General features: G+C 35.4%; 1 protein-coding gene across 1 annotated transcript in view; it reads left to right on the plus strand.

The window, feature by feature from the left end:
- The window catches only part of PRKCI (protein kinase C iota), a 69,254-nt gene extending 48,425 nt beyond the window's left edge, over positions 1-20,829 (plus strand). Inside the window, exons 9-18 of the mRNA XM_040248938.1 lie at positions 819-995; positions 1,442-1,539; positions 2,183-2,269; positions 4,200-4,335; positions 9,495-9,582; positions 10,658-10,783; positions 12,158-12,237; positions 13,879-13,968; positions 14,717-14,832; positions 18,319-20,829. Coding sequence (XP_040104872.1) covers positions 819-995; positions 1,442-1,539; positions 2,183-2,269; positions 4,200-4,335; positions 9,495-9,582; positions 10,658-10,783; positions 12,158-12,237; positions 13,879-13,968; positions 14,717-14,832; positions 18,319-18,406 — 1,086 coding nt within the window. The 3' untranslated portion in view covers positions 18,407-20,829. The remainder of the gene's footprint in view (positions 1-818; positions 996-1,441; positions 1,540-2,182; positions 2,270-4,199; positions 4,336-9,494; positions 9,583-10,657; positions 10,784-12,157; positions 12,238-13,878; positions 13,969-14,716; positions 14,833-18,318) is intronic.
- The last annotated feature ends 3,597 nt before the right edge of the window (positions 20,830-24,426 follow it).

Below are 24,426 nucleotides of genomic sequence, written 5' to 3' on the forward strand. Positions count from 1 at the left end.
TTTCATCATACTTGCCCCCCAACCCCCGCATTGGTGCTTACTAGTTTATCTTTCTGAAAAGTTGCTCCTTGCTTTTGTTTATACACTTCACTTCAGAGAATTCACACTTAATTCTCATGCGTACATCTGTTGGTTGTATGCTGAGAATTTTGCAGGCATCTAATAAAAGATTATCTTTAGTCTTCTTTGTGAAGAATCAGAAGTGTAAGTTTCTGGTTCTGAATGAATTATAGGGCTGACTGTCATTCCAAAGGAGCCTTGATATTGTGTAAATAAGAATGTTTTACATTAGCTGAGCTGCCTCATGCTTGCTTTCTGCCTGTAGTTTTAACTCAGCTTTCGTACATTAAGCTCCTAGCTGACTCATCTTGATGTCTCACTGTAACTTCTAACTTCAGTGTGAAAAACTGAGCTCATTATCTCATCAACTCTGCCAGTCTTATCCTGTGCTCACACTTTCTTTTTCTATCAGTGATGCCTCCAATCTCCTGGTCACCAAAGTTAGTGTAATTTTTTTTTTTTAATGCTTCTGTCTTCATTGCCTCCATACCCCAAAGTTATCAGATTCTTTTAAAGATATCTTTTAAAGTTTCTCAGGTTTCAGCTTCTTCTCCATTCCAAACAACACCCCTCTGACCTCAACTCATGAATTTATCCCATCTTTTAAGTAGTGCGATTGTATCATTTGGGTTGATATAAAAAAATAATTAAGGATTTAAATCAGAAAATATTTAAAAATCTTACAGTTGTATCTAGGTGTTAGAGGTGTTATGCAAAATACTTCAGGTATAGCTCTTTGATATAAATGTTCTCAACAGGCAATGAACACCAGGGAAAGTGGCAAAGCTTCTTCCAGTTTAGGTCTTCAGGATTTTGATTTGCTCCGAGTAATAGGAAGAGGAAGTTATGCTAAAGTACTGTTGGTGCGATTAAAAAAAACAGATCGTATTTATGCAATGAAAGTTGTGAAAAAAGAGCTTGTCAATGATGATGAGGTAAGCACAATGATGTTTTATTGCCTCTAAACTATTACATTGGCTTAAGTGTATGATATCAGAAAAAATGTCAGTGTTTGTGCCTTACTGTTTTAGTGTGCTTTTCTAAATACATGCTTCAGACTGCTTAATATATAAGATATATTTAAAGTTGTCTGATGATTGTTAGATTAAAAAAAAATAAACATCAAACCATATTATTATCAAAGGAGAGTACTTGAGCTTTGTAAAAGTTTGCTAGACTCTTTAATAATATTGAAAGATTTGCTGGGTAGTAGTTTCTCTTTGTATATAAATTATTATTTCATGATTATCAATGCTTTTGATGTTTAGCCCAGTTAGTCAATAGTTGCATTTATGGTAATAGAATTACTAAGAACAAATTTGTCATAGTTCTGATCCTGTCATTCTAGTTTGACATATATTTCCTTCGTATTTTAAAATAGGATATTGACTGGGTACAGACAGAGAAACATGTTTTTGAACAGGCGTCCAATCATCCTTTTCTTGTTGGGCTGCATTCTTGCTTTCAGACAGAAAGCAGGTAAGATGGAAAGATAATGGAATGATTCCTGGGTTTGACACAATAAGAACATTTTGGTATATTATATAGTAAGAACCTTTTTTACAGTAATTCCTGAAGTGGAAATCCCATGGAGACACAACAGCTCTGTGTTTATAATTGCCTGCAATTCCTGTTGGATCAGCATTAGGAAATGACCTGCTTTACACCGAAATAAAGTCAGAATTATGGCAGGAGAAAGCAGATATCCAACCTTTTAAATATCACCAAAATTCTAGTTTTAGGATTGAAAATTTCCTAGAAATTTAATTAGGTGGTAAATCCTAACTTCTTTCACTTTAAATGACGACTGGAAATGACTTATATTGCACATTCTAAAATTGGAGTGGGGTGGGAGTTCTGGATTGTAAGTGGTACTACTTGAGAATGAAAGTAGCAAGTTACAAAATTACTCTTTCTGGTTTACTTTCTTGCATCCTCTGTGGTTAAACAGCTTTCTCCTCCAGTCACCCTTTGTTTCCACCAAATTCCTGGAATGTTTGTTAAGGGTTTATCTTGTAGAACGCTCTCTGTACTGTGACTGGTCTCTGTAGTGTTTAAACTGCAGACGTGAACACAGCCTTGTTTTGGATCTTGGTTTCACGTGTTCTCTCCTGTGTTTTAGATTGTTCTTTGTTATAGAGTATGTTAATGGAGGAGATTTAATGTTTCATATGCAACGACAAAGAAAACTTCCTGAAGAACATGCCAGGTAAGTTTTGTGCTTATTGTTTCTTTGTGTTGGATTTTGGTAGGAGTAGTTCTGGGACTTTTTGTATGTCGGTGGTTGAAAACAGTAGATAAATCATTTATTTTGATTCCAACTAATTCTCTGTAAGTTATGTAGAGGCTGAGCTAAAAATTAATTTACATTGTAATATTATATATATAGCATTATATATTACATATATAATAATATAATTATAAGCAGTTGAGAGGTATAAACAGTATTCAAGGGGAAGCCTTCAGTCTACAAGCTCAATTATTTTCAAATATTTTGCCTATTCAGTATCAACCACTGAAATAATTAATGAATTTATAAACATATTAATCTTATTATGCAGTGATCTCTGACAGTTTTTCGTTAGAAGATGATTGTTGGGACTTCCCTGGTGGTCCAGTGGTTAAGACTCTGCGCCCTTAATGCCGGGGGCATGGGTTCAATCCCAGGGAACTAAGATCCCTCTGGCATGCCTCACAGCACAGCCAATAAAATAAAATAAAATAGAATAAAGGTTATTGTTCATATATACTTGAGCGTAATGAAATAATTCCTCTTAACCTATGATGTAATTCGGACTGTTCTTCCATAGTTATAGTTTCTGAATTATTCTGCCTTTGGCATTCCCCCCTCTGACTCCATATATGTTGATTTATTAATAAGAGAAAAGAGTATTAAATATCATTTGTTTAGTGCCCTTAATTTGATATTATTATACACGATAGTAAGTAGTTTTTCGAGGACTTTGGTGGGGAAGGATCATGGCCTTGGATAAGAAGTTTAATCCATCAGTGCCATATTTTGTTTTGTTTTTTACTCATAATTAGAAATAATTATACCCTTCTGCACTTCACGAGAGTAATGCCAAAAGGAAGCAAGTGAGTTTGTATGTGTATTTAACAAAGGTTAGAGACTTATTTTTAAAAAATAACTTATTTAGTGGAAATCTTGCTATTCATTGATATTTATCAAGAAGAGTTAATAACCTTCAATTTTATAGGAAGGTGTAAAGTGTATTAATCTATCTTGTTGTTTAATTTACTGTATGTTCATTATTTATTTCAGCTTTAACAAATGGTCACCCTTCATAGCAAAGCCACAGATGATATTTTGAATTGTGGATATAGCCAGTATTTGTTCCTTGTTTGTTCAGTTGGACTAAGGGAAAGTAGCCTAGTTTTTATTTTATTAAAGTACCCATTCTGGTTTTATACCATCTTTGCTTTTGTAGGAACCAGATACAGGATAAGGGCTCAAATTCCTTGTTTTTAGAATTAAGTAGCTAGAAGGTGTGTATTACACATTTCCAAACATGATCATGATAATACTCACCAAAGCAGCTTTATTCAGGTCAAAAATTTTCCTATCACCAATGAGTTGGTGGCAGTTCTGAAAATGTCTTCCTGTTGTAGAATAATTTAACTCAGTTTTTAGAATTTTGGTGTGGGTTTTATTATTTGAGTAGTCAGCTTTCAGTATTCTTTCCATTTTTGACCAATCAATGGTTCTTAGCCTTTTGGAAGGTCATTTGTCCCTTAGAGAAGTGATGAAAACTATGGAAACTATAGAAGATGTCCATACAACTTTGTATCCAGTTGTAGGAGTGTGGACATTCTGAAGTCCATCCAAGGACCCAGATTAGGAATCCCTGCTTGAGATGTTCAAATTAAGCTTTATGAAAAGTATGGGTTTAATTTAGACTGGAACTTTTATAATTGTGTTTGGGGCTCAGCTATTTTAAAGTGGCGTCTCAATTTGTGTTTTGGTATTATTCCTGAAAACATTGGGAGGAAAAAAATCTTTTGACATGATTTTGATGTTCTGGTTTGCAGATGGAAGTAGGATTTAAATACCTTCCTCTAGAAACTTACCACGATTTAAAAACTTGAATCAAATGAGTTAATTTTTCATTTTATTTTAGATTTTACTCTGCAGAAATCAGTCTAGCATTAAATTATCTTCATGAACGAGGGATAATTTATAGAGATTTGAAATTGGACAACGTGTTGCTGGACTCTGAAGGACACATTAAACTCACTGACTATGGCATGTGTAAGGTGAGGGATGTTTCTAGTTATTGAGAAGATATCAGCAGCTCAAGAAATTGTTTTGGTCAAATAACTTTACATTCAAAACTGGGGAAATAGTTGCTACTTTGTGCTAAAATGGCAAAAAATATCCTAAACAGAGATGACTGTACTGATCTCCTATCCATTTATGAAATTCCACATTTTCTATGAAGTTACATGTGCTGTAAAATGTAAAAGTTCATTTCTTTTTATTGTCTATTTTTTTTTTATCCTGAAAGTCGTGCTACTATTATATAAAATCTGTAGGTAAATACTATCTACAATCCCAGACTTTAGCACAACACCTTGCATATCATCTTCCAAGCTTTTGCCTTTTGATTGTGATTCTTTATAGTGCACTCAAGATTTTCCCAGGGAATCTAACATTCTTTCATATTTAAATATCTGACAATAGAGCAAACTTAAGAATTTTAGTTATTCTCAGGACATGTCCTTTATTTCTGAGTGTTTTATTCATTTTGTAACAGTGTTTCATTTAAAGTTCCAGTCTTTTTTCAGAAAATGTTCAGGGGACTACTCTCCTTGTCAAAATAACCAAGACAGAATTTTCTTCACACGGTAAATGTGGTAGCAAGCCTGTGAATGTGAATGTGTTAACTGCTTTTCCCCATTCACCTAAGGGAACTGCCTCTAGGGCCTGCCTCTTTTTTTTTTTTAATAAATTTTTTGAAATTTATGTTTGGCCGCACTGGGTCTTTGTTGCTGCACACAGGCTTTCTCTAGTTGTGGTGAGTGGGAGCTACTCTCTAGTTGCAGTGCACGGGCTTCTCATTGCAGTGGCTTCTCTTCTGGAGCACAGGCTCTAGGTACCTGGGCTCAGTAATTGTGTTGCAGGGGCTCAGTTGCCCAGTGGCATGTAGAATCCTCCCGGACCAGGGATCGAACCTGTGTGCCCTATGTTGGCAGGTGGATTCTTAACCGTTGGACTACCAGGGAAATCCCAGCCTGACTCTTATTCAAAGAAGATGTTAAAGAAAACTTATTACTTGATCTTTTGTTACTCTTAATGAAAAATAATACTGGTTTGTTACATACTCTCACTCTTTCCAGAGATCCTCAATCAATTTAATCAAGATCTTTGATAAATCTTCTAGAGGTTTTTTTTCAGTAGTTCTTTAAATTGGTTGTTCCACTTACCTCCTTTTCTGCCTCCTTCTCCAGGAGTTGTTTAATGTTATTAGTAGGGAATGATCCCAGAATTTGAACTTGTGTTCAGAGACCTTACCAACAGTACTTTGTCTCTTTTCCAACATAACACATTTACACTCAATGTTAAAGCTTGTGGGAAAGAAGTCCCCTGGAAATTGGAATGTTCCTATCTTATGACTTAAGAGTCAGTATTTAAACTTGCCTAAAGTCTGACCTTAGGCAAATATTAGATTAATTTTTCTTCCTTATAATTATTCTTTGGGAAATCTAAAACACTAAGATTTTTTCCATAGTTTTTCCAGAAATGGTTTCTTTAGGTTTATTTAATTTCTTCAGTTTCTCACTAGGTGCTTTTATATAAGGAATGCAGAGAATAGTGATGACTAGAGGCATATGAAAACTGCAGTTAACATCTTCAGAGTTATGTTTGAAATATTTTATGAATATTGATTTTTTAATCGACTGAAAACTTTAGCTATTTTATAAATTGATGTGCCTCCAACTATTTTTTATCAGCAGGGGAATTTCATAATAATATCTATTTTATGCTATAATTTGGCTGATAGACCTACATTCAGATATCCAGTCCAAAGCTGAATGATTTAGTACAGCTCTTTTACAGGTTAACAGACTGCATCCCTTGCCTCTGACTCTTACCTTGCAAGTGCATGTCATAAACCATCACTGTATGTCAGGCCATTGCCATTAATACAAAACAATTTAAATCCCATTCATATTTCTTTGTACAGGTATGCCTTGTTTTACTGTGCTGCACAGATACTGTGTTTTTTACAAATTGAAGATTGTGGCAACCCTGTGTTGTTAGATGATGGTTAACATTTTTTAGCAATAAAGTTTTTAAAAAATTTTTATTGAAATATATTTGATTTACAATATTATATCTAAAGTATCTTTTAATTAAGGTATACATTTTGTTTTTAGACATGATGCTGTTGCACATTTAATGGATTACAGTGTAGTGTACACATAACTTTTACGTGCACTGGAAAATCAAAAATATTCATGTGACTTCACTTATTGTGATATCTACTTTATTGTTGGGATCTAAAACCAAACTGCAGTATCTCCATGGTATGCCTATATATAAAAATAACATATATACCCCTGTTGCTGCTGCTAAGTCGCTTCAGTCGTGTCCGACTCTGTGTGACCCCATAGACGGAAGCCCACCATGCTCCCCCGTCCCTGGGATTCTCCAGGCAAGAACATTGGAGTGGGTTGCCATTTCCTTCTCCAATACCCCTGTTAGGGATCTTAAAAAACCCTTGAAGTCACTATATATTACTAAGTATTTCTTCTAGATATTTATATTCATATTATATGCAATAGTATAAAATCTGAAGAAAACTACATACCCCATACCAGGAATATCTCTGCAGGAATTCATAAGAACCTCCTGTAACAGTGGTTGTCTCTAAGAAGCTGAAACTGGATATGTCAGACAAGAATGGGAAGACAACTTGATTTCTAGTCTGTATTTTCTCCATCTTTTTGTTTGGAATTTTGTACCATGTAATTTAACAATAGGGAAATGGTTAAATTCTAGGTACGTATGTTGAGTTCAATTTTGTAGTCATTAATAATAGGAAATCTGTAATTACATGGGAAATTACATACTTAGAAAGAAAAAAAAGCAGATGTTTAATTGTATATTTAGTATTATTCAGTTTGTATTTAGACTTTTATTGTTTTTCATTTTAATTGAGATGTGGTTGATTTACAGTATTATATATTTCAACTGTACATCATGATTCACAGTTTTTAAAGATTGTACTCCATTTATAGTTATAAAATGTGGACTATAATCCCTGTGCTGTACAATATATCCTTGTAGTTTATTTATTTTATACTTGGTAAATTGTACCCCTTAATCCCCTGCCTCTACTTTGCCACTTCACTCACACCACTGATAGCCACTCGCTTATTCTCTGTATCTGTGAGTCTGATTTGTTGTTTTATTATATTCATTAGTTTTATTTTTAAAATTCCATCTATAAGTGATAGCATACAGTATTTGTTTCTCTGTCTGACTTATTTCACTAAACATAGAAACTTCCAAGTCCATACATGTTGTTGTTCATGGCAAAATCCCATTCCTTTTTGTGGCTGAGTAGTATTCTAGTAGTATTTTATAAATGGTTTCCTTTGCTGTGCAAAAACTTGGATTAGGTCCCATTTGTTTATTTTTGCTTTTGTTTTCTTTGGCTTAGGAGACAGATTTAAAAAATATACATATTGGTACAGTATATAGCAAAGCATGTTCTGCCTGTGTTTTAGGAGTTTTGTGGTTTCTAGTCATAACATTTAGGTCTTTAATCCGTTTTTATTTTATTTTTGTGTATGGTAGGAGAAAATGTTCTTGTTTTATTCTTTTACATCCAGCTGTCCAGTTTTCCCAAAACCACTAATTGAAGAAACTATCTTTTTTCCATTGCATATTCTTGCCTCCTTTGTCATAGAATAATTAACTATAAATGCTTGGTTTATTTCTGGACTTTCTATTTCTGTCCCATTGATTTATATGCCTGTTTTTGTGCCAGTACCACACTGTTCATTACTTTAGCTTTGTAGTATAATCTGAAGTCAGGTAACATAATTCCCCTAGCTTTGTTCTTCTTTCTCAAAATTGTTTTGGCTATTTGGGTAGACTGTTTTCCTATTGTTGATTTCTTATTTAATTTCCTTTTGATCAGAGAATAGTCTGAATGATGATAGTGCTTTGAAATATGTTGAAATTTCCTTTATCCCTTGTATTTGGTCACTATCTCAAATGTACTTTAGAAAGGATATGTAATCTCTATTTTGCATGCAAGAAGTCTCTGTCTCCCTCCTTTTCCCTTTTCACACACATACACACACATATATGTATTCTATATGTGTATATACTATACATATTTTAAACTTTAGCTTTTGTTCAAATCTCCCTCTGCTTACTAATTTTTTGTCTGTATGATCTTTCTTTTCTTTTTTTTTTAAAGTATATATAGATGTTTTAAAAATCACCTTCATGATTGGAGATTGTACTATCAGTCTGGGCTGCTATTACAGGGTACCATAGGTTAGGTGCCTTAAACAACAAACATTTATTTCTTATGGTTCTGGAGATTGAGAAGTCCATGATCAGGGTTCTGGAAGATTTGGGGTCTGAAGGTACCCTTCCTGCTTTGCAAATGACTATCTCCCATTGTATCCTCACATGGTGAGGAGACAGACAGAGAGCTAGCTCTTTCTCTTATAAGAACATGAATCTCATCATGGGGCTCCAACCTCAGGACCTGATCACCTTCCCAGAGGCCCCACCTCCCAGTGCTGTCACATTAGGTTAGCAACATGTGTCAGGGGCACATAAACATTCAGACAATAGCAGAGATTCTGAAATCCTCTTAATTATTTTGTTCATTTTTACTAGTTGTATTTTGAGGCTGTGTTGTTAGCTACATACTAGTTTAGCTTCTTGGTGATTGTTCATTTGTTGTTGTGCAGTTTCTCTATTTGTACATGTTAGTGTGTTCTACCTTAATTTCCTCTACCCTGTAGCTATTAGAATACAAAACCAATAAATGTGTGACTTAGGAGAAATGACCTGAAGGGAAACAACATAATGCCAGTCGTGGTTGTGCTAGGAAGTAGGATTTAAAAGCTTTTCTTCATAAAATATGCTTCCTTTGATTCATGCAATTTACATTTTTATATTATAATTTTACTTGAATATAAATTATTTTAAATGCAGTTTTTATCGTAATTGAATTCTACTGTATCTAATGAGGTCAGGTTTTCTTTAAGGTATTTAGTAGCAACCTGTGGTTTTAATAATAAAAGCAGCTGTGCTAGTGATATTTTATTTAAGCTCAATATACTACCTATGGATCTAACCTCATATGAAAATGAAATAAAAGAGGTTAATTTAAAACAAATTTTGCATCTTATTATTTTCTTTCTTTTTTTTTAAATAAAAGGAAGGATTACGGCCAGGAGATACAACTAGCACTTTCTGTGGTACTCCTAATTACATCGCTCCTGAAATCTTAAGAGGAGAAGATTATGGTAATAATTTGGTGGTATTTTGGCCATGTGATGGAAGAGTGGTTAGATGTGATACCAGTTGCATTATAGTATACTGTAGTATTTCAGTACTGCACTTATTAACATAACCTTTCTTGATCATCTTAAAACCTAGTGAAAACTCCAGATTCTGAAATCAGAAACAGTGGGACTTTGATAGTATTTGGGGATGCCAATTTGAATATGGCAAGCACTTAAGAGTACTGGCACTATGCTAAGCAGTTTGCATATATTAACTAAGTTAATCTAATTCTTTTAATAATCCTGTGAGATAAGCACAATTAATTGACATTTTACAAACGAGGAAACTGGTAGACAAAAAAGTTAAATAACTTGCCCAAGGTCATGTAGCAGGAAAGTGGCAGAGTTGGGATTTAATCAACCAGGTAATTTCAGAATCATAAACTTCTGTAAGATTGTTCAGATTTCCTGGGGTATTTCCCCCAGGAAATCTGAAAGATGGAGGAAAGATTCCCTGCTTGTCAGAAACCAGAAGTTGCGTTTATCTTAAGAAAACATTTGCCCCTTTGGGTTCTGGCCCTTTGATTTCAGCAGTTGTAAAGGAGGATGGCTATTTCTGATAGCTGCTTATAATCTGGTTCCAAAGTCCTTTCAGGTTCTTTAATCAGGTAGCAGAAGATCAAGTTTCACACCAAGCAAGGTTATTTCAAATACAATTTAATTATGTCTTCAAAACAAAGTATTAGAGGCAGGCTCTTGAGTCTATAATTACAAACATATTTGGTGGGACAAAGTGTGTAGGATAATTGTATAACTTGGCATAGACATATTGGTCTCTGTAGCTTAGTGTAACCAATGGGAAGAGAAACTTGTGTTTCATTTGCTATATTTTAAAGTTATCGTTTAGTTACCTCCCTTCTTTGATAAGTGAAATGTTCTTGTAATCCTCGATGCCTGCCATGATCATTATAATGCATTTCAAGTTTACTTTTTCATTATGTTTATTTTTTTAATTGTGTAATAAAATTAATCTCAAATTACTGACATTTTAGAATGTGGAATGGATAATTTATTGCTTTAAAATTTCATTTTGAAGGTTTCAGTGTCGACTGGTGGGCTCTTGGAGTACTAATGTTTGAGATGATGGCAGGAAGGTCTCCATTTGATATTGTTGGGAGCTCCGATAACCCTGATCAAAACACAGAGGATTATCTTTTTCAAGGTAATTTGCAGTATTTTACAGAGTCTCTGTGAATAACCCATCCTAAGGCATGAATGAAGACAGCTATAGTTATTACTTTCTAGTAAGAAAGAGGAAGAATAATCTGGACAATATACCCCTGAACATATGAGGCTTTGAGTTTGTTTTGTTGTTTTGATCTATCATTCCTGCTGCTTAGTTTTTGGTCCCATTTGCCAGTTACCTTCTCATACTCAGAAACAACAAAGAGGTGACTTCAGGTTGTACATCACAGAGATTGGAGGAGGGAATTGTGTGGCTGGAGAGGGCAGTCTTTTCACCTGTGCTACAATGCTGAATGCATAAATCCAAGAGCAATAGGAAAAGGCAGAGTACTAAGGAGATAAAAAGGATCGAAAGGTGGAGGAAAAAAGCTCCACAGTTAGAAATACAAAGAACTGAACAGAACAGAAACAAGCAGACAAGCACAAGGACCCCAAATACACCATCCAAAGAAGTGTAAAAATTGCCATAAAATTCTACATTTAATGACTAAGGCCATCACAGAAAATGAATAGATATTTCATGTAATAGGAAATCTAGCTTGCTGTGGAAAATCTGGAAAGACTTTAATCTCCTTAATTAGGGGTGTGCACATTAAAAATTAATGGGCTTCCATCTCATACTTACACATTTGGCAAAAATTTTAAAGTCTGACACCAGTACTAGTAAGGGTTAATAACAGTGCTGGTGAGGATATGAAGCAACTGGAACTCTGATGGATGGAGTGAAAACTGACATGACAACTTTGGAAAATAATTTGGCAAAGTCTAATACAATCGAATATAGTAATACATGCCACACATTTTACAGATACTAATCTGTTTAAGCCTTGTAACTCTCCTATGAGGGTTTCCTTGGTGGCTCAGTGGTACAGAATCTGCCTGCCGATGCAGGAGATGCAGGTTCCATCCCTGGGTCAGGAAGACCCCCTGGAGGAGGGCATGGCAACCCACTCCAGTATTCTTGCCTGAATAATCCCATGGACAGAGGAGCCTGGCTGCAGTCTTTTCAAAAAGTCGGACACAACTTAGCAACTAAACAGAAAACAACAGCAACACCTCTATGAATCAGGTATTCTTTTTATTGCAGTTTTACAGATAAGGCAACAGACACAGTAAGGTAGTCAAAGAATAAAACCTTTGCATGTAGTGATCAAAACTGTTCAGAGTAGAGGCTGTCTCTGAGTAGGAAGGAAAGGACTAGGACTGGGAAGGTACACAAGATGCTTAGATAGTGTTTGTAATGTCTGTTTTTTTTTCTGCTGGAATGCCTTAAATATCTTATAATAAAAATATAGAGATGAAACCCCTGTAAAAGTTAATTGTAATAATGCTGTAAATTTTATCTTTCTAGTTATTTTGGAAAAACAAATTCGCATACCGCGTTCTTTATCTGTAAAAGCTGCAAGTGTCCTGAAGAGCTTCCTCAACAAGGTATAAATTGTATATAAAATCATTAGTGATTTACCTCTATACAAATGGCACTGGTAAGGAGAGTTTCAGGTGACATAAAATTCTAAAACATCAAAGCGTATAGTTTTTCCATTAGATCTGGAACTTGTCTCTTCACCAAAGGGTACCTTGACAGAATGAGATCCTGAGATGTGTCGTCCTTTCCATTCTGCCAGTATAGTTTACCCCTAGCTTTATATTACGTATGGTGTTTGTTTTGGTTTTTTTTTTTGGCTGCGCTGGGTCTTCACTGTGGTGCGTGGACTCTTATCTGATTGTGGCACTCAGAGCCGCTGTTGTTATGGAGCATAGGCTCCAGAGTGTGTGGGCTCATACATGTGGTGTTTTTAATGTAAACAAAAAATACCATGTGCTCAATTAGAGAAAAACGGCATCTTTGGAGATAGCCGCAATTGCACCTCCATCTCTATATTTTCAGTTTCCTTTAGATTATTATTATAGAATGTTTTAACTTATTCAGTACTTGGTGCAGTGGTGTTCCCTGCAAATTCTCTTATCACAACCCTATAATTAGATAATATTCAGAAAAAATAAAATGCTGAAGTGCTGTCTCTTTAAAAAATCTTAACACCATTCTGTCATTGTTGCAGTTGATAGGCTAGAAGACTTTATTTTATTTGCTTGCACTGGGTCTTAATTACAGCATGTAGGCTCTTAGTTCCCTGACCAGGGATTGAACCCAGGACCCCTCCATTGGGAGCACAGAGTCTTAGCCACTGGACCAGCGGGGAAGTCCCTAGAAAAGTTTTAGGATCTAAAATTACAACTCTGAATTATTCTTATTCATAACACTCTAACACTAAATATGTAGGTTTCTTTCCACACCACCAACCAGTTTTCCATCCTCTTATTTTAAAAATCTTGTTTAAAAATAAATGGTAGGTTAGAAAGTAGGTTGATGTGTGTTTATTTTCTGAGATAAATAAGATAATGAGTTTTAATAAAATAAGAAATTCAAGCTTGTTTTAAATGAGTATTTTATGTGAGGAAAGATTCAAACTGGAAACCTTACCTTTAACACAGTGAAAAATGAAGCTTGAGAAGTGTCAGTATGCAAAGCAGAATGCCTTTTGCCACAGAGGAAAATGGGAACATGTTCTCATTCACGATAGTTGTATAATTTGCAGGCTGCTTCTCAGTCCAGTGATTCAGATAATGGTTGTATCGTTGTTGTACACAAATTACGGTTGTAGCTATAATTGGACACAGGGCTTTTAAATTGAGCTAAAAACAAACTGGTGAAGTTCGGGGGGTGGTGTGTTTTGAGTATCACTCCAGCCCGTGTCAAAGAAAGAGTTAGATGCTGCCCAAATAATTCTGCTGCTCTCTTTGTCTTCTTCCCATTTTTCTTTAGCAAGGTGTGGTGACATCTCTCCACTTGAGTTACAAGGATAGCTGGAGAAGAGCTGTGAGGAAATCTTGCTTGTCACAAGCATCAGATACTCCTTTGAGTATCTAGTGTTATATTTTCTAGAAATGAAAGATAGACCATTCTGATTTCAGGTATAAAGGTATCATATAACAGACACAAAACACAGGTCACAAAGGTGATTTATTCTGAAGCAGAGTATTCACCCAGCTCTTGAAACATTTCCACCATAGGACCCAAAGGAACGATTGGGTTGTCATCCACAAACAGGATTTGCTGATATTCAGGGACACCCATTCTTCCGAAATGTTGATTGGGATATGGTATGTAAATTTTGATTGTTTTATATATTATTGTTGTTGTTGTTCAGTTGCTAAGTCCTGTCTGACTCTTTGTGACCCCATGGAACGCAACACACCAGTCTTCCCTGTCCTTCACTGTCTCCCAGAGTTTGCTCAAACTCACGTCCATTGAGTTGGTGATGCCACCCAATCATCTCATCCTCTGTTGTCCCCTTCTCTTGCCCTCAATCTTTCCCAGCATCAGAGTCTTTTGCAGTGAATCAGCTCTTGGCATCAGGTGGCCAAAGTATTGGAGCTTCAGCATCAGTCCTTCCAATATTACTTTTTGTTATTTTCTTGGGCCAAAATTTATTAATGTAAAAGAATATTGAAAAACCAGTGTATCATAGCTTAAATAACTTAAACCACTCTCTAAAATGCTTTTTTAAAATTTTATTTATTTTTTAATTGAAGGATAATTGCTTTACAGAATTTTGTTGTTTTAAAAGCACTTTAAGTTACAGAAAATAACAAAATTCTAAGTGCTTTTTAAAAAGCGTTTAAAACTGTGAAAGCTTAGAATATTAATTTAATGGAGCAGGTTGTAGTAGTATTGGGGCCTGCATCAGTGTTCAGATTTGTAAATTATTTCCATCATATGAATATTGTAGAACCAGGCCCAGGGACTCACTTTAATAAGACTGGGAAATACCTGAGGACAGGAGAAACACAGAGGTGGAATTTTTCTAAGAATGTAGGCTTGAGCTGTCATCCATTATGTCTCTTCTAGATGGAGCAAAAGCAGGTGGTACCTCCGTTTAAACCAAATATTTCTGGGGAATTTGGTTTGGACAACTTTGATTCTCAGTTTACTAATGAACCTGTCCAGCTCACTCCTGATGATGAGTAAGTATTTCTGTAGACTGAAATATTTTTAAAGTGCTTTGATAGTCCCATTTTTTAATAACTACACAGTGTTCCATGATCAGATTATCTTATTTTACCTAATCACCCAGTTACAGGACATTTGAATTATACAGTTATAAAAACAGTACTTGTCATTTTCTGCTTTGCTGACACGTATTGTCTCTAATTCTCACAGCAGTCTTACAGACCTCGTTGTCTTCCTCTTCATTTTACAGACAAGGAAACTGAGGCTCAGAGAGATTAAGCAGGGTTATGCAGCTGTGAGTTGACAGAGCCAGGATTCAAACCCAAGTCTGACTAAGGCCTGTGCTCTTTGCACTGCACTGCACTGCTTCCCACTGTGATAGTGACCATCTTGGTCTGAGTTCCTGAGTATTACCTTTAGATAGATTCCTAGGAGGGGAATTAGGTCAAAGGGTATGAAGTTTTTAAAGCTCTTGATGTGTATTGTCAAATTACTTTTTAAAAAGATTACACCAGTGTGTCAGATCCAGGCAGCAGTGATCTGAAATACTTTTTGTGTTTATATCTTTTAAAGATATGGCTTAGAATAACTTGGGGATATTTGATCCTTCAGCTGTTGTTAACCGATTCATTCTGTCATGTCATGGAAGCCCTTTCTGCTTGGCAGTCATTTTACTTTAACATCTGGTTAGTTCTTATCACATTCCTCACTGCAGCTGTTCCAAACTCTCTCTACATTTTAGAAGCCTTCAGTCCTCCCCCTGCCTCCATCACTCTAAGTGGATTAACCTTGCCTTGAGTGGACTGCCAGGGTTGAGACCTCCCTGCTGTGAGCTTGCTCCCTTTCCAGCCATCACCAGACTGCCTTGCATCTCAGAATTGCTCTCTAACTCGTCCCAAACTTTTGCTGCTTCCTGCTTCTTGGAAGGCTGTCCCTCTTATGCATGGGGTAGCCTCCCACTTTGCTCAATCTGTTTCCTTCATTTCCTCCAGGATTCATTGTGTCAGTTATCCCCATTACTTCACCTTCCTTAATTTCTCTTTTCCAGTTTCTTCTCTCTGCTTATAAATATGCTCAAATGTGGTAATTTTCCCCACTTCTTTGAGCCACCACATTTTTCTCTCACCTTCTTTTCATCTACAAGCTTTTTCAGAAATAGTTAATAGATGCTTATGGTAAAAGAAAAATAAATCAGCACTGTCTCTATTAAATTCCTTCAAAGTAGTCAACATTGACTGTCTTACACTTTGTTGCTGCCAGCACTTTAACCTCTTACAATTGAACCTGCTCTTTAAGCTTTTAAATGTTGAACTGGCTTCTTAATTTCTAGATTTTAAAGCATTTTTTGATCTGCCCCATCTCCTCCAATGTCTGTAAAGCATCTGACACTGATGGCCTGCTTTGGTTGGCACTGTCCATCCGGGTTCTGCATTATCTCTTTAACCACTTGTCATCTTATTTACCCTGTCCCCTTGAGACTAGGATGCTCCATGCATCTATTCATGACTGCCTTCTCTTTGCTACATGCAGTTTATACCTTGGAGATTTCAGCCAGCCCCATAGCATGGAAACCAGCTATTAAATGCCTCCCAGCTAAATTGGCAAATAATTGTTGACTAAAGACACTAGTAGACAGTAAGCCTTGATTATTTTTGAATGTGTAGTACTTAGCATAGTGCCTTTTGTCATTATTTCTCACAGCAGTGTATATTAGAAGGAGCACTGGATTTAATCAAAAGATGGAAATTTGAATCCCCTCACCGCCTCTTACCAACAGGGTACCCTGGGTCTGAGTTACAGAACTTCTCTGAGCCTGTGTCTGCTCATATTGCCTACTTCCCAAGGTTGCTGTAACGAATAAATGAACAATGGTCTCTAAAGCTCTGAGCCACACCCTGTTATCTCCCCTGAGCTTCGTTTCCCCTTAATAGTTCAGACATCTCTCCTGGTTTGTCAGATAAGCACCTCAAACATCTGAAGTGTAAATTGTTTACAATCAGGTCCTTGTTTTTATTTATCCTTTTCTGCTCGTCATACCACCATGTATTCCTCTATTCAGATTCAATTATCTGAGTCAGTGGTTGTTGAGGCCAACTTTTCCTTACCAAGCTGTGTAATACCTTCAGCTGCCAAGTTCTTGTCTCTTTTTCCTTTACTTCCTCACTTATGTCATTTCTAATTGGCTCTTTACTTTGCAACCCTTTCAGTACATACAGAGTACCAACTCCTTTAATCAGAACCCTTCAGTAAACTCCTACCTTGCCTAGCAGGTAAAATATGTCCCCTTGGTGCGTAATTAGCCTCCCATCATCTGCTCAAGCATGACTTTCTAGCCATATCTCTCACTGTAACATAAGCACCGTGTTTTCATCAGGCTCAGTTACATACCATTCCCTGAGAGCATGCTGTTAACATTTCCTCTCTATTCCTCCTTCCTTTTCACCTGTTGAAATCTTCCCCATCTTTCAGAGCTCCCTCAGCTGTAATCAGACCTTTGATAGATCAAGATGGACCTCTTTAGTGTTAACATCCCTGGCTTCTTTGAGCTAGCCATTACCTTCATTCCAGCATCATCTGCCACACAACACCCTTCTATTCCTGTGCTCCAACTCTAATAAATTACTGACATTTCCCCAGACTTGCCATAGTCTTTCATAATTCTATTCAGTTAGTGTTTGTGGAATGATGCTGCCTTTCTTCTTTTTTTTTTTTTGCCTTTCTTGATTTTGCCAAGTAGAAGTCACGTTTTTCTTTGGAACTGTGGTTAGAGCAGGGCTTAGTCTGTTGTGTAGGAGACTTAGCAGGTACTGTTTTGTTATATGAAGTACCTTCCCTCTTGAAGGATAGGGGCCATATCCTATGTAACTTTGTTCTCTGCAGTATGATAGGTACATTTAAGTACTGAAATATTTGATGGTAATACTCTTGTATATTTAACTAGAAGCCCAGTGTAGCAGAATGCCAGCCTCTCTGCTCCCTGTGACCCACTGCCTCCCTGTGGTGGCCCTCTGAATCTTTCAGAGTACTTCCTCCAGTTTTTTCGTTTTGGTTAACTTCTGGGCTTTCTCTTCACCATCTTCCATCTGGTTGTTGAAGTGAAAGTCGGTCAGTCGTATCTGACTCTTTGCGACCCCATGGCCTATACAGTCCACTAAATTGCATGCTGGTTCAGACCTGGGTGTTCACCTATAATTATAAATGTTGTTTAGGTCAGAAATTAAGATTACCTAAGATTGTGACTATTTGTGCCTTTTTTATTCCCAGTCTTTAGTTTTGGACTACCTTTTGGTTCCAAACTTGCTCATGGGATTATAAGGCTTTTCTGATTTTCAGTACTGCTGATTCTTCTAGAAAATGTTTGGGGGTTAATCTAAAAACTTGTAGATTTTCCCCCCATAACTTATAAGTTAGCCTTATTTTTCATTTTTAATCTTATTTTACCATTTAAGTAAAAAAAATCAAAGAAATCTTGATGGTGAACATTATTTTTCTTTCAACAGTGACATTGTGAGGAAGATCGATCAGTCTGAATTTGAAGGTTTTGAGTACATTAATCCTCTCTTGATGTCTGCAGAAGAATGCGTCTGATCCTCCCTGCTCAACTGTGCATTTTGCTTCTGTTGCCATTTAATGCATGGATAAACTTGTTACCAGTCTGGATGCAATGAACCATTTTATATTTTTCACCTACAGAAAAAACACTCAGTACCTTCTGTTGTTGGCTGTAAGAGTCAATGGTTACATCTCAGTGTAACTACGGAAAAAAATGAAACTACTTTCAGACAGTCGTGTCAAAATTTAGTTACGCTGGTCATCCAGCAACCTACTGATGAATAATAAAGTTGTCTCTTTTGTTCAAAGGAAATACTCACTAAAAAGAGTGTCTGTTGCATTAAGGGACATGGTGGGGTTATATCATAAACCTCCAATGATTTTTGTCATATTCATGAGGTCATTTAAATATTTAATTTTGGAATAAAAGAGTAAATCAAAATACAACTTGTTATATTACCTGTTACTTTCTGAGTTCTTCATGTTTAAAAATTCAGCTGTAAATTCTGTCATTGCCTTAGAAGATTAACTTATTGATTTTTAAGGCAACAATTAATAATACAAGATGTTGCTTGCTTGAATTGAGGAATACAGATTCTTCTGAGAAAGAGAATGGACACATTTTATTAAGAAGCAGATTCCAAATTATTAGCTGGCTGGCTTTGAAAAACTGATTCAAGTGATTTCTTTTATCGTGAGGGGTTAGCTTCTGAGTTTGTCCCTGCAGTGGGAACTGTAACTGGAATGTTAATGTAGTTCAGAGAACCCAGACTTCTGTTAAGTGGAACACTTCTCAGTATATATATATATAAAAAAAAACTTAGACACACAAAAGTGCAATGGTAATATTTATTTTTTATTGGCAAGTAAATCCCACAGTCTCTTTTTGTGATTTGATCTAAATAATAAGGAAGCACTAGCTTGTTACCAAAAACTTGTAAGAGCACTCCATTATCCAATGGACACAGAATGTATACTAATTTTTCCTTGTAATTCAATATACAGGAAAATAATTAATATGCCAAATAGTGTCTTAACCACGCTTGTTTTTTCCCCAAACCATACTTTCATATCCTGTTTTGGAGCCTTCAGTGAAATTCAGGAAAAAAGAATAAACATGAATAAATGTTCAGGATATGCACACACACACACTCACACTCATCGCAGTTCCAACTGCTTAAGTGAGTTTTAATTAAGTAGCTAATACATGTAATCAGAGTAGAATACATATCAGGGGCAGAGTTCTTCAGATTATTTTTAATATTAGTGCTTAACAATTATTATTTAAAGTGATGCCAATGATAGTATCCTGTTGTTTATTTTTAAATATTTTTTTATGAAAAGGGACTTAAAAAATAAGCATGATCATTTAAATTACTTATAAATGTCCAATCTTAGTAAAATGTAACTTTTAGGACAGATAATCTAGTCTTAAATTTAAAATACTTGGTATATGTAGATGCATTTAATAAATTGTCTCTTTTTTGACGGGGTTGCTACATTTCATTTGAAATGTAATTTTTCCAAAGTTTCTGTCCATGTACTACTCTTTTCTTTAAATATGTCTGAAAGCAGTGAAACCTCAAAGGAAATGTTTATATAGTTCACATGTTTATTTAAGAAGTATATATGTTTCTCTTAAGACCTGAAACTTGTTTTAGGACAAAAAACAGTATTTACTTCAAATCATAAATTTATAAAAATTTTTGACATATCAGAAAATACTTTATCATCTTGCTTTTAAATGGTACTATTTTCCTTAGGACATTTGTTCTCAAATTTTAGAATGTGGAGTAATCACCTAGTAAGTTTGTTATAAAAAGCACATTGTTGGACCCACCTTAGAATTCTGTTGGGTCTCGGGACCTCAGTTTGAGAAGCAGGTTTTTGGTTTTTTTTAAGTTACTTTTATTTTGTCCTTAGTTATATTAGAAAGAGTATTAATGATAAAACATTTTGAGAAGGGTAAGATAGTTACTATCTTATCTACAATTTCAAATAAATTTTGAATATTTAACTTCAAGTTAGATATCTCCTAAAAAAATTTATCAGTTTTCTATCAATGTTACAAATGATGAGACATTTTTCTGTGATGAGGTTTTAACCGTTATTCAGGGTGGCCTTTTTTTTTTTAAATTTTTTTTTAAACTAAGATTTACTGTGTATATTTTATACAGAATTGCATTACAAATGTGTTTTTAACTGTATTTTGTTTTTTTGTAGTCCTTATGTGCCATGACAGTTCTTTTTATATTACATAGAAGTTGTCTCAAATACTCACCAGGGGACTAAGACAGTTGACAGAATGGTTGGAATTTTGGTGTTCTAAGAAAAAATTTATTTTACATAAGCATGTATGTGGTCGAATCATTTTCTGTGTATGCAGCCTGAAAAGGAATTCAGGTATTATGCTTGTTTAGTACCTGTACATTTACTTAAAATAAATTTTTTTGTTTTGATTTTTGTCACGTAGAATACTGCCTTGGTATAATGTAATCTGTATTTGTGTACCTTTTTTAAAATTTTACTTTAAAATCTTTAAATAAAATGTTTAATACTCATCGGGATTGGAGCATGTTTTCTATGGAGTGTATCAGAGCTTTGTGTAAGAACAAGGTGTATTCAAAATTGGTTCAAGAAGAAAAATGAAAATTTTAGAGTTTGGAATTTTGCTGTACTTAGAGCAGCATTTTGGGAGTTCTCATGCCATATTGTAGACATTTACTCATAAAATATTGTTTAGTGTATTTTTAAACTCACCCGTCTATGCATCTCTTATGTTGGAAAACAAATTAGTAAAAAATCAGATGAAGAGAGAGCATTTTAACTAGTTTTAAAACTGAATTTAAAACTAAATTTAAACAGAACATTATGTTCTCCAGTGATCTATTCTAGAGTTCCAGAACTTCTCCTTTCTCAATTGTAGCTAGTGTTCTTATATAAACAAGCATGAGCCTGGTGTCTCACACTTCCAGACCTCTTCAACATTACTTAACCTTTCTTTTCTTTTACAAGGAGAATGAAATTCGAAGGGCTTTTCTTTTTTATTGACTTGTGAGATAGCTAGAGCTGGTATATAAAAACCACCAAACACTGATCTCCTGTGTCTTTTCTATTATTTTATCGTAATATCCCCTATGCGTGCATGTGTGTTCAGTTGCTCAGTCATGTCTGACTCTGTGACCCCCCTGGACTAACTAGCCCACCAGGCTCCTCTGTCCATGGGATTCTCCATGCAAGAATACTGGAGCAGGTTGCCATGCCTTCTTGCAGGAGATCTTCCCGACCAAGGAATTGAACCTGCTCTCTGGCACTGCAGGCAGATTCTTTACGGTCTGAGCCACCCAGGAAGCCCCAAATATCCCCTGTACCAAACCATAAATTTGTTTTTTTGTGTGTGTTAGTGGAATACCAAAACAGAGTCCGAAGAGGAGTTTGAAGCTTTTGGGAAATTTTGCATTTGAGCAAATAATCGATAGGGCAACCAGTTTCTCCGTGAAAGGTAAAATCAAAAATCAGTCTCCAGTCTTCAACAGATTGATTTCTGGACAACACCCAACGGGGAGTCATTGGTATAATTGGTGGTCTCCCTTCATAAGATTTACCTTCCTCTCCTCTAGGGCTTAAGGAATCAGTTAAGATGCATATAGTCTGAGTAGTTTATATCCAAAGTTCATTGTTCCAGAATGTTCTGGAATTTGCTATATAAAAAAAGTGTTAGTTGCTCAGTGATGTCTCTTTGTGACCCCTTGGACTGTAACCCACTAGGCTCCTCTGTCCAAGGAATTCTCCAGACATTGCTGGAGTGGGTTGCCATTCCCCATGCATGGTGCTAAATAAGGCTTATAAACAGAATTTCTGCCCTTGACATTTGAGATAGAGACCAGACATACTGAGAAAGATGGTTGTCATCACAAAAATAGTACAGTGATAAAAGCCAAATAAATGCCATAAAATATTATGTGGCCATGATAGGTTATCAGCTTTACCAGTAAAACTTGTATGAATTTTACTTGATATTTAGGTTTATGGTAGATTCCAAAAAGCTTTATGAATTCAAATATACATAACTTAGATATTTATGTCTAATATGTATATATATGCACACAATATATACATAAATATATAGAGAGAAAGAGAGTATTCATATATGAGATGGTTTTTGGCTTTTGTGCTCAGAAGTATGAGTTGAAAGTTACATGAAAATGGGAGAGAAAATTGTCAGATGCTTCTGCTTAGATTAGATTTTTTAACAGTTCATCTCTGAAATTTATAATTAAGATGAATCCAGCTCAGAATTTGAGATGATTTTTTGCTTGAAATGTGGCAATGCAGTTCACCTTTACATAGCAATCTGTGCCTTACTGGCATTAACATATATTTGTACTCCAATTACTAGTTTTACTGAAGATAATGGAATTACAGTTTTTCTAAGAATAAAGTGGCTGTTTCATATGATCTTTTACAGGCTATCTAAAGGATAAACCCCATGCTAGACGTATTCACTAGACTTGAGAGAGATTTAGCTCTCTTGTTAAACCATTGACAGTTTAGCAAGTCCGAAGCAAATTCTAATTGTGTAAGAAAGAACCCTGTGGGGGAGGGGGGAAAAGAGCCCATTGAAAGGCTCTAGCAAAATCCTTAAAAAATTCGATGCTTTGATTTTCCTGCAAAAGTGAAGTGTTGCTGGGTTTCTAGAAGTAGTGCCATGTAACCAGGTTTAAACCTTCCATCATGTAAACTATCTGCAACATGGGTGGTTTTACTTGATGACTTTTAATGTTATTTATGATATATTTAGGAGGAAAAATATAGACAGTTAAGTACAGAAACCTAATTCTGACTCACATTTTATGATATTTTTTACAGAAAAAATACTTTCTTGGCTCTTGATTTTTACTTAAAAATCAGATATTTAAATTTAAGAAAATGTTTGCATTTGTGAATCATTGAAAGTTTGCTCAATTTGAAACTATTTTAAAGAAGAAATCTGAATCTGTGTTAAAGAGGATATTTTACTACATTATTCTTACCATCTTTATGTTTAAAATTTTACTTCATATCTTTATTGAAGGTTATGTAATGTGTCTAGCACTATGCTGATTCTACAGGATTTGGAGAATTTTTTTTAATTTTAATTTTTGATTAGAGAGTAATTACAATATTGTAATGGAAAAGTTTTATTGTAAGGAATAAATGAATTCATTCATTCCAGAAAAATTGGCTTAGGTTTAAAAAGAAAAAAAATGTTGATGTATATGCCACCCTTTTAGGTAGGGGATATTTCCTATGATTAAAATAAAAATTAACATTCTCTCCCAAGTAGTGAGGTCTGACGTGGAAAGGGGAGGTCTCAGCAGCGTTCTGTTGCAGGCTGGTGATTCCATCTGCTTCACCACCACCAGAGGCCAGTCTCTTGCTGTAAGGAAGGTCAGAATTACCAGCACTTTCAACCTCTGAAGGAGGCAGTGTGGTCACAAGCCAAGTTACCAAGAGGTTCCAGGTGCTCATCGTGTGTGTGGATTTTACAGAACTATTCAAAGTCAACATTTGAATTGCTCTTTTGAAGGAAATCTCACATAGTTATCTGGGAGTCTGGCAAGCTGCCATAGAACTGCTTTGCCTTCTTTAGAAATTCTTTAGGGTGTTAGATCTTCCATATTTAATCAACACAAATTAGGACCCACTATGTGCTGGGGACTGGGGATATAACTAGCAAGAGGCCAGTCATGTCATATTTCATGCTGTCTAGGCAATTTTCCATCTGTGCATGATACCTTTAGCTGAAAATAAAACCAGGGCTGATTTTTACTCATTTAAATACAGATTCAATTAAAACAAAATGAAAGAAATTCTCTAGTCTTTAGTTGTGGAAATTTCTATCAACAATTGCGTGTCATCCCAGATTTAACCCATGAATGTTTGTAGACACCCAGATTACCCGTGAAAGACATGATTTCAAGAAACTTTTTAAACTATGTTGTTATTTCACAAATACTAAACACTTTTGTATTGGAAGTAAATAGTTGAAAGAATCAGTTTGCGAAGGAAAGACA

This window comes from Oryx dammah, unplaced genomic scaffold, assembly GCF_014754425.2.
Source record: "Oryx dammah isolate SB20612 unplaced genomic scaffold, SCBI_Odam_1.1 HiC_scaffold_2, whole genome shotgun sequence".
In the NCBI taxonomy this organism is placed as follows: domain Eukaryota; kingdom Metazoa; phylum Chordata; class Mammalia; order Artiodactyla; family Bovidae; genus Oryx; species Oryx dammah.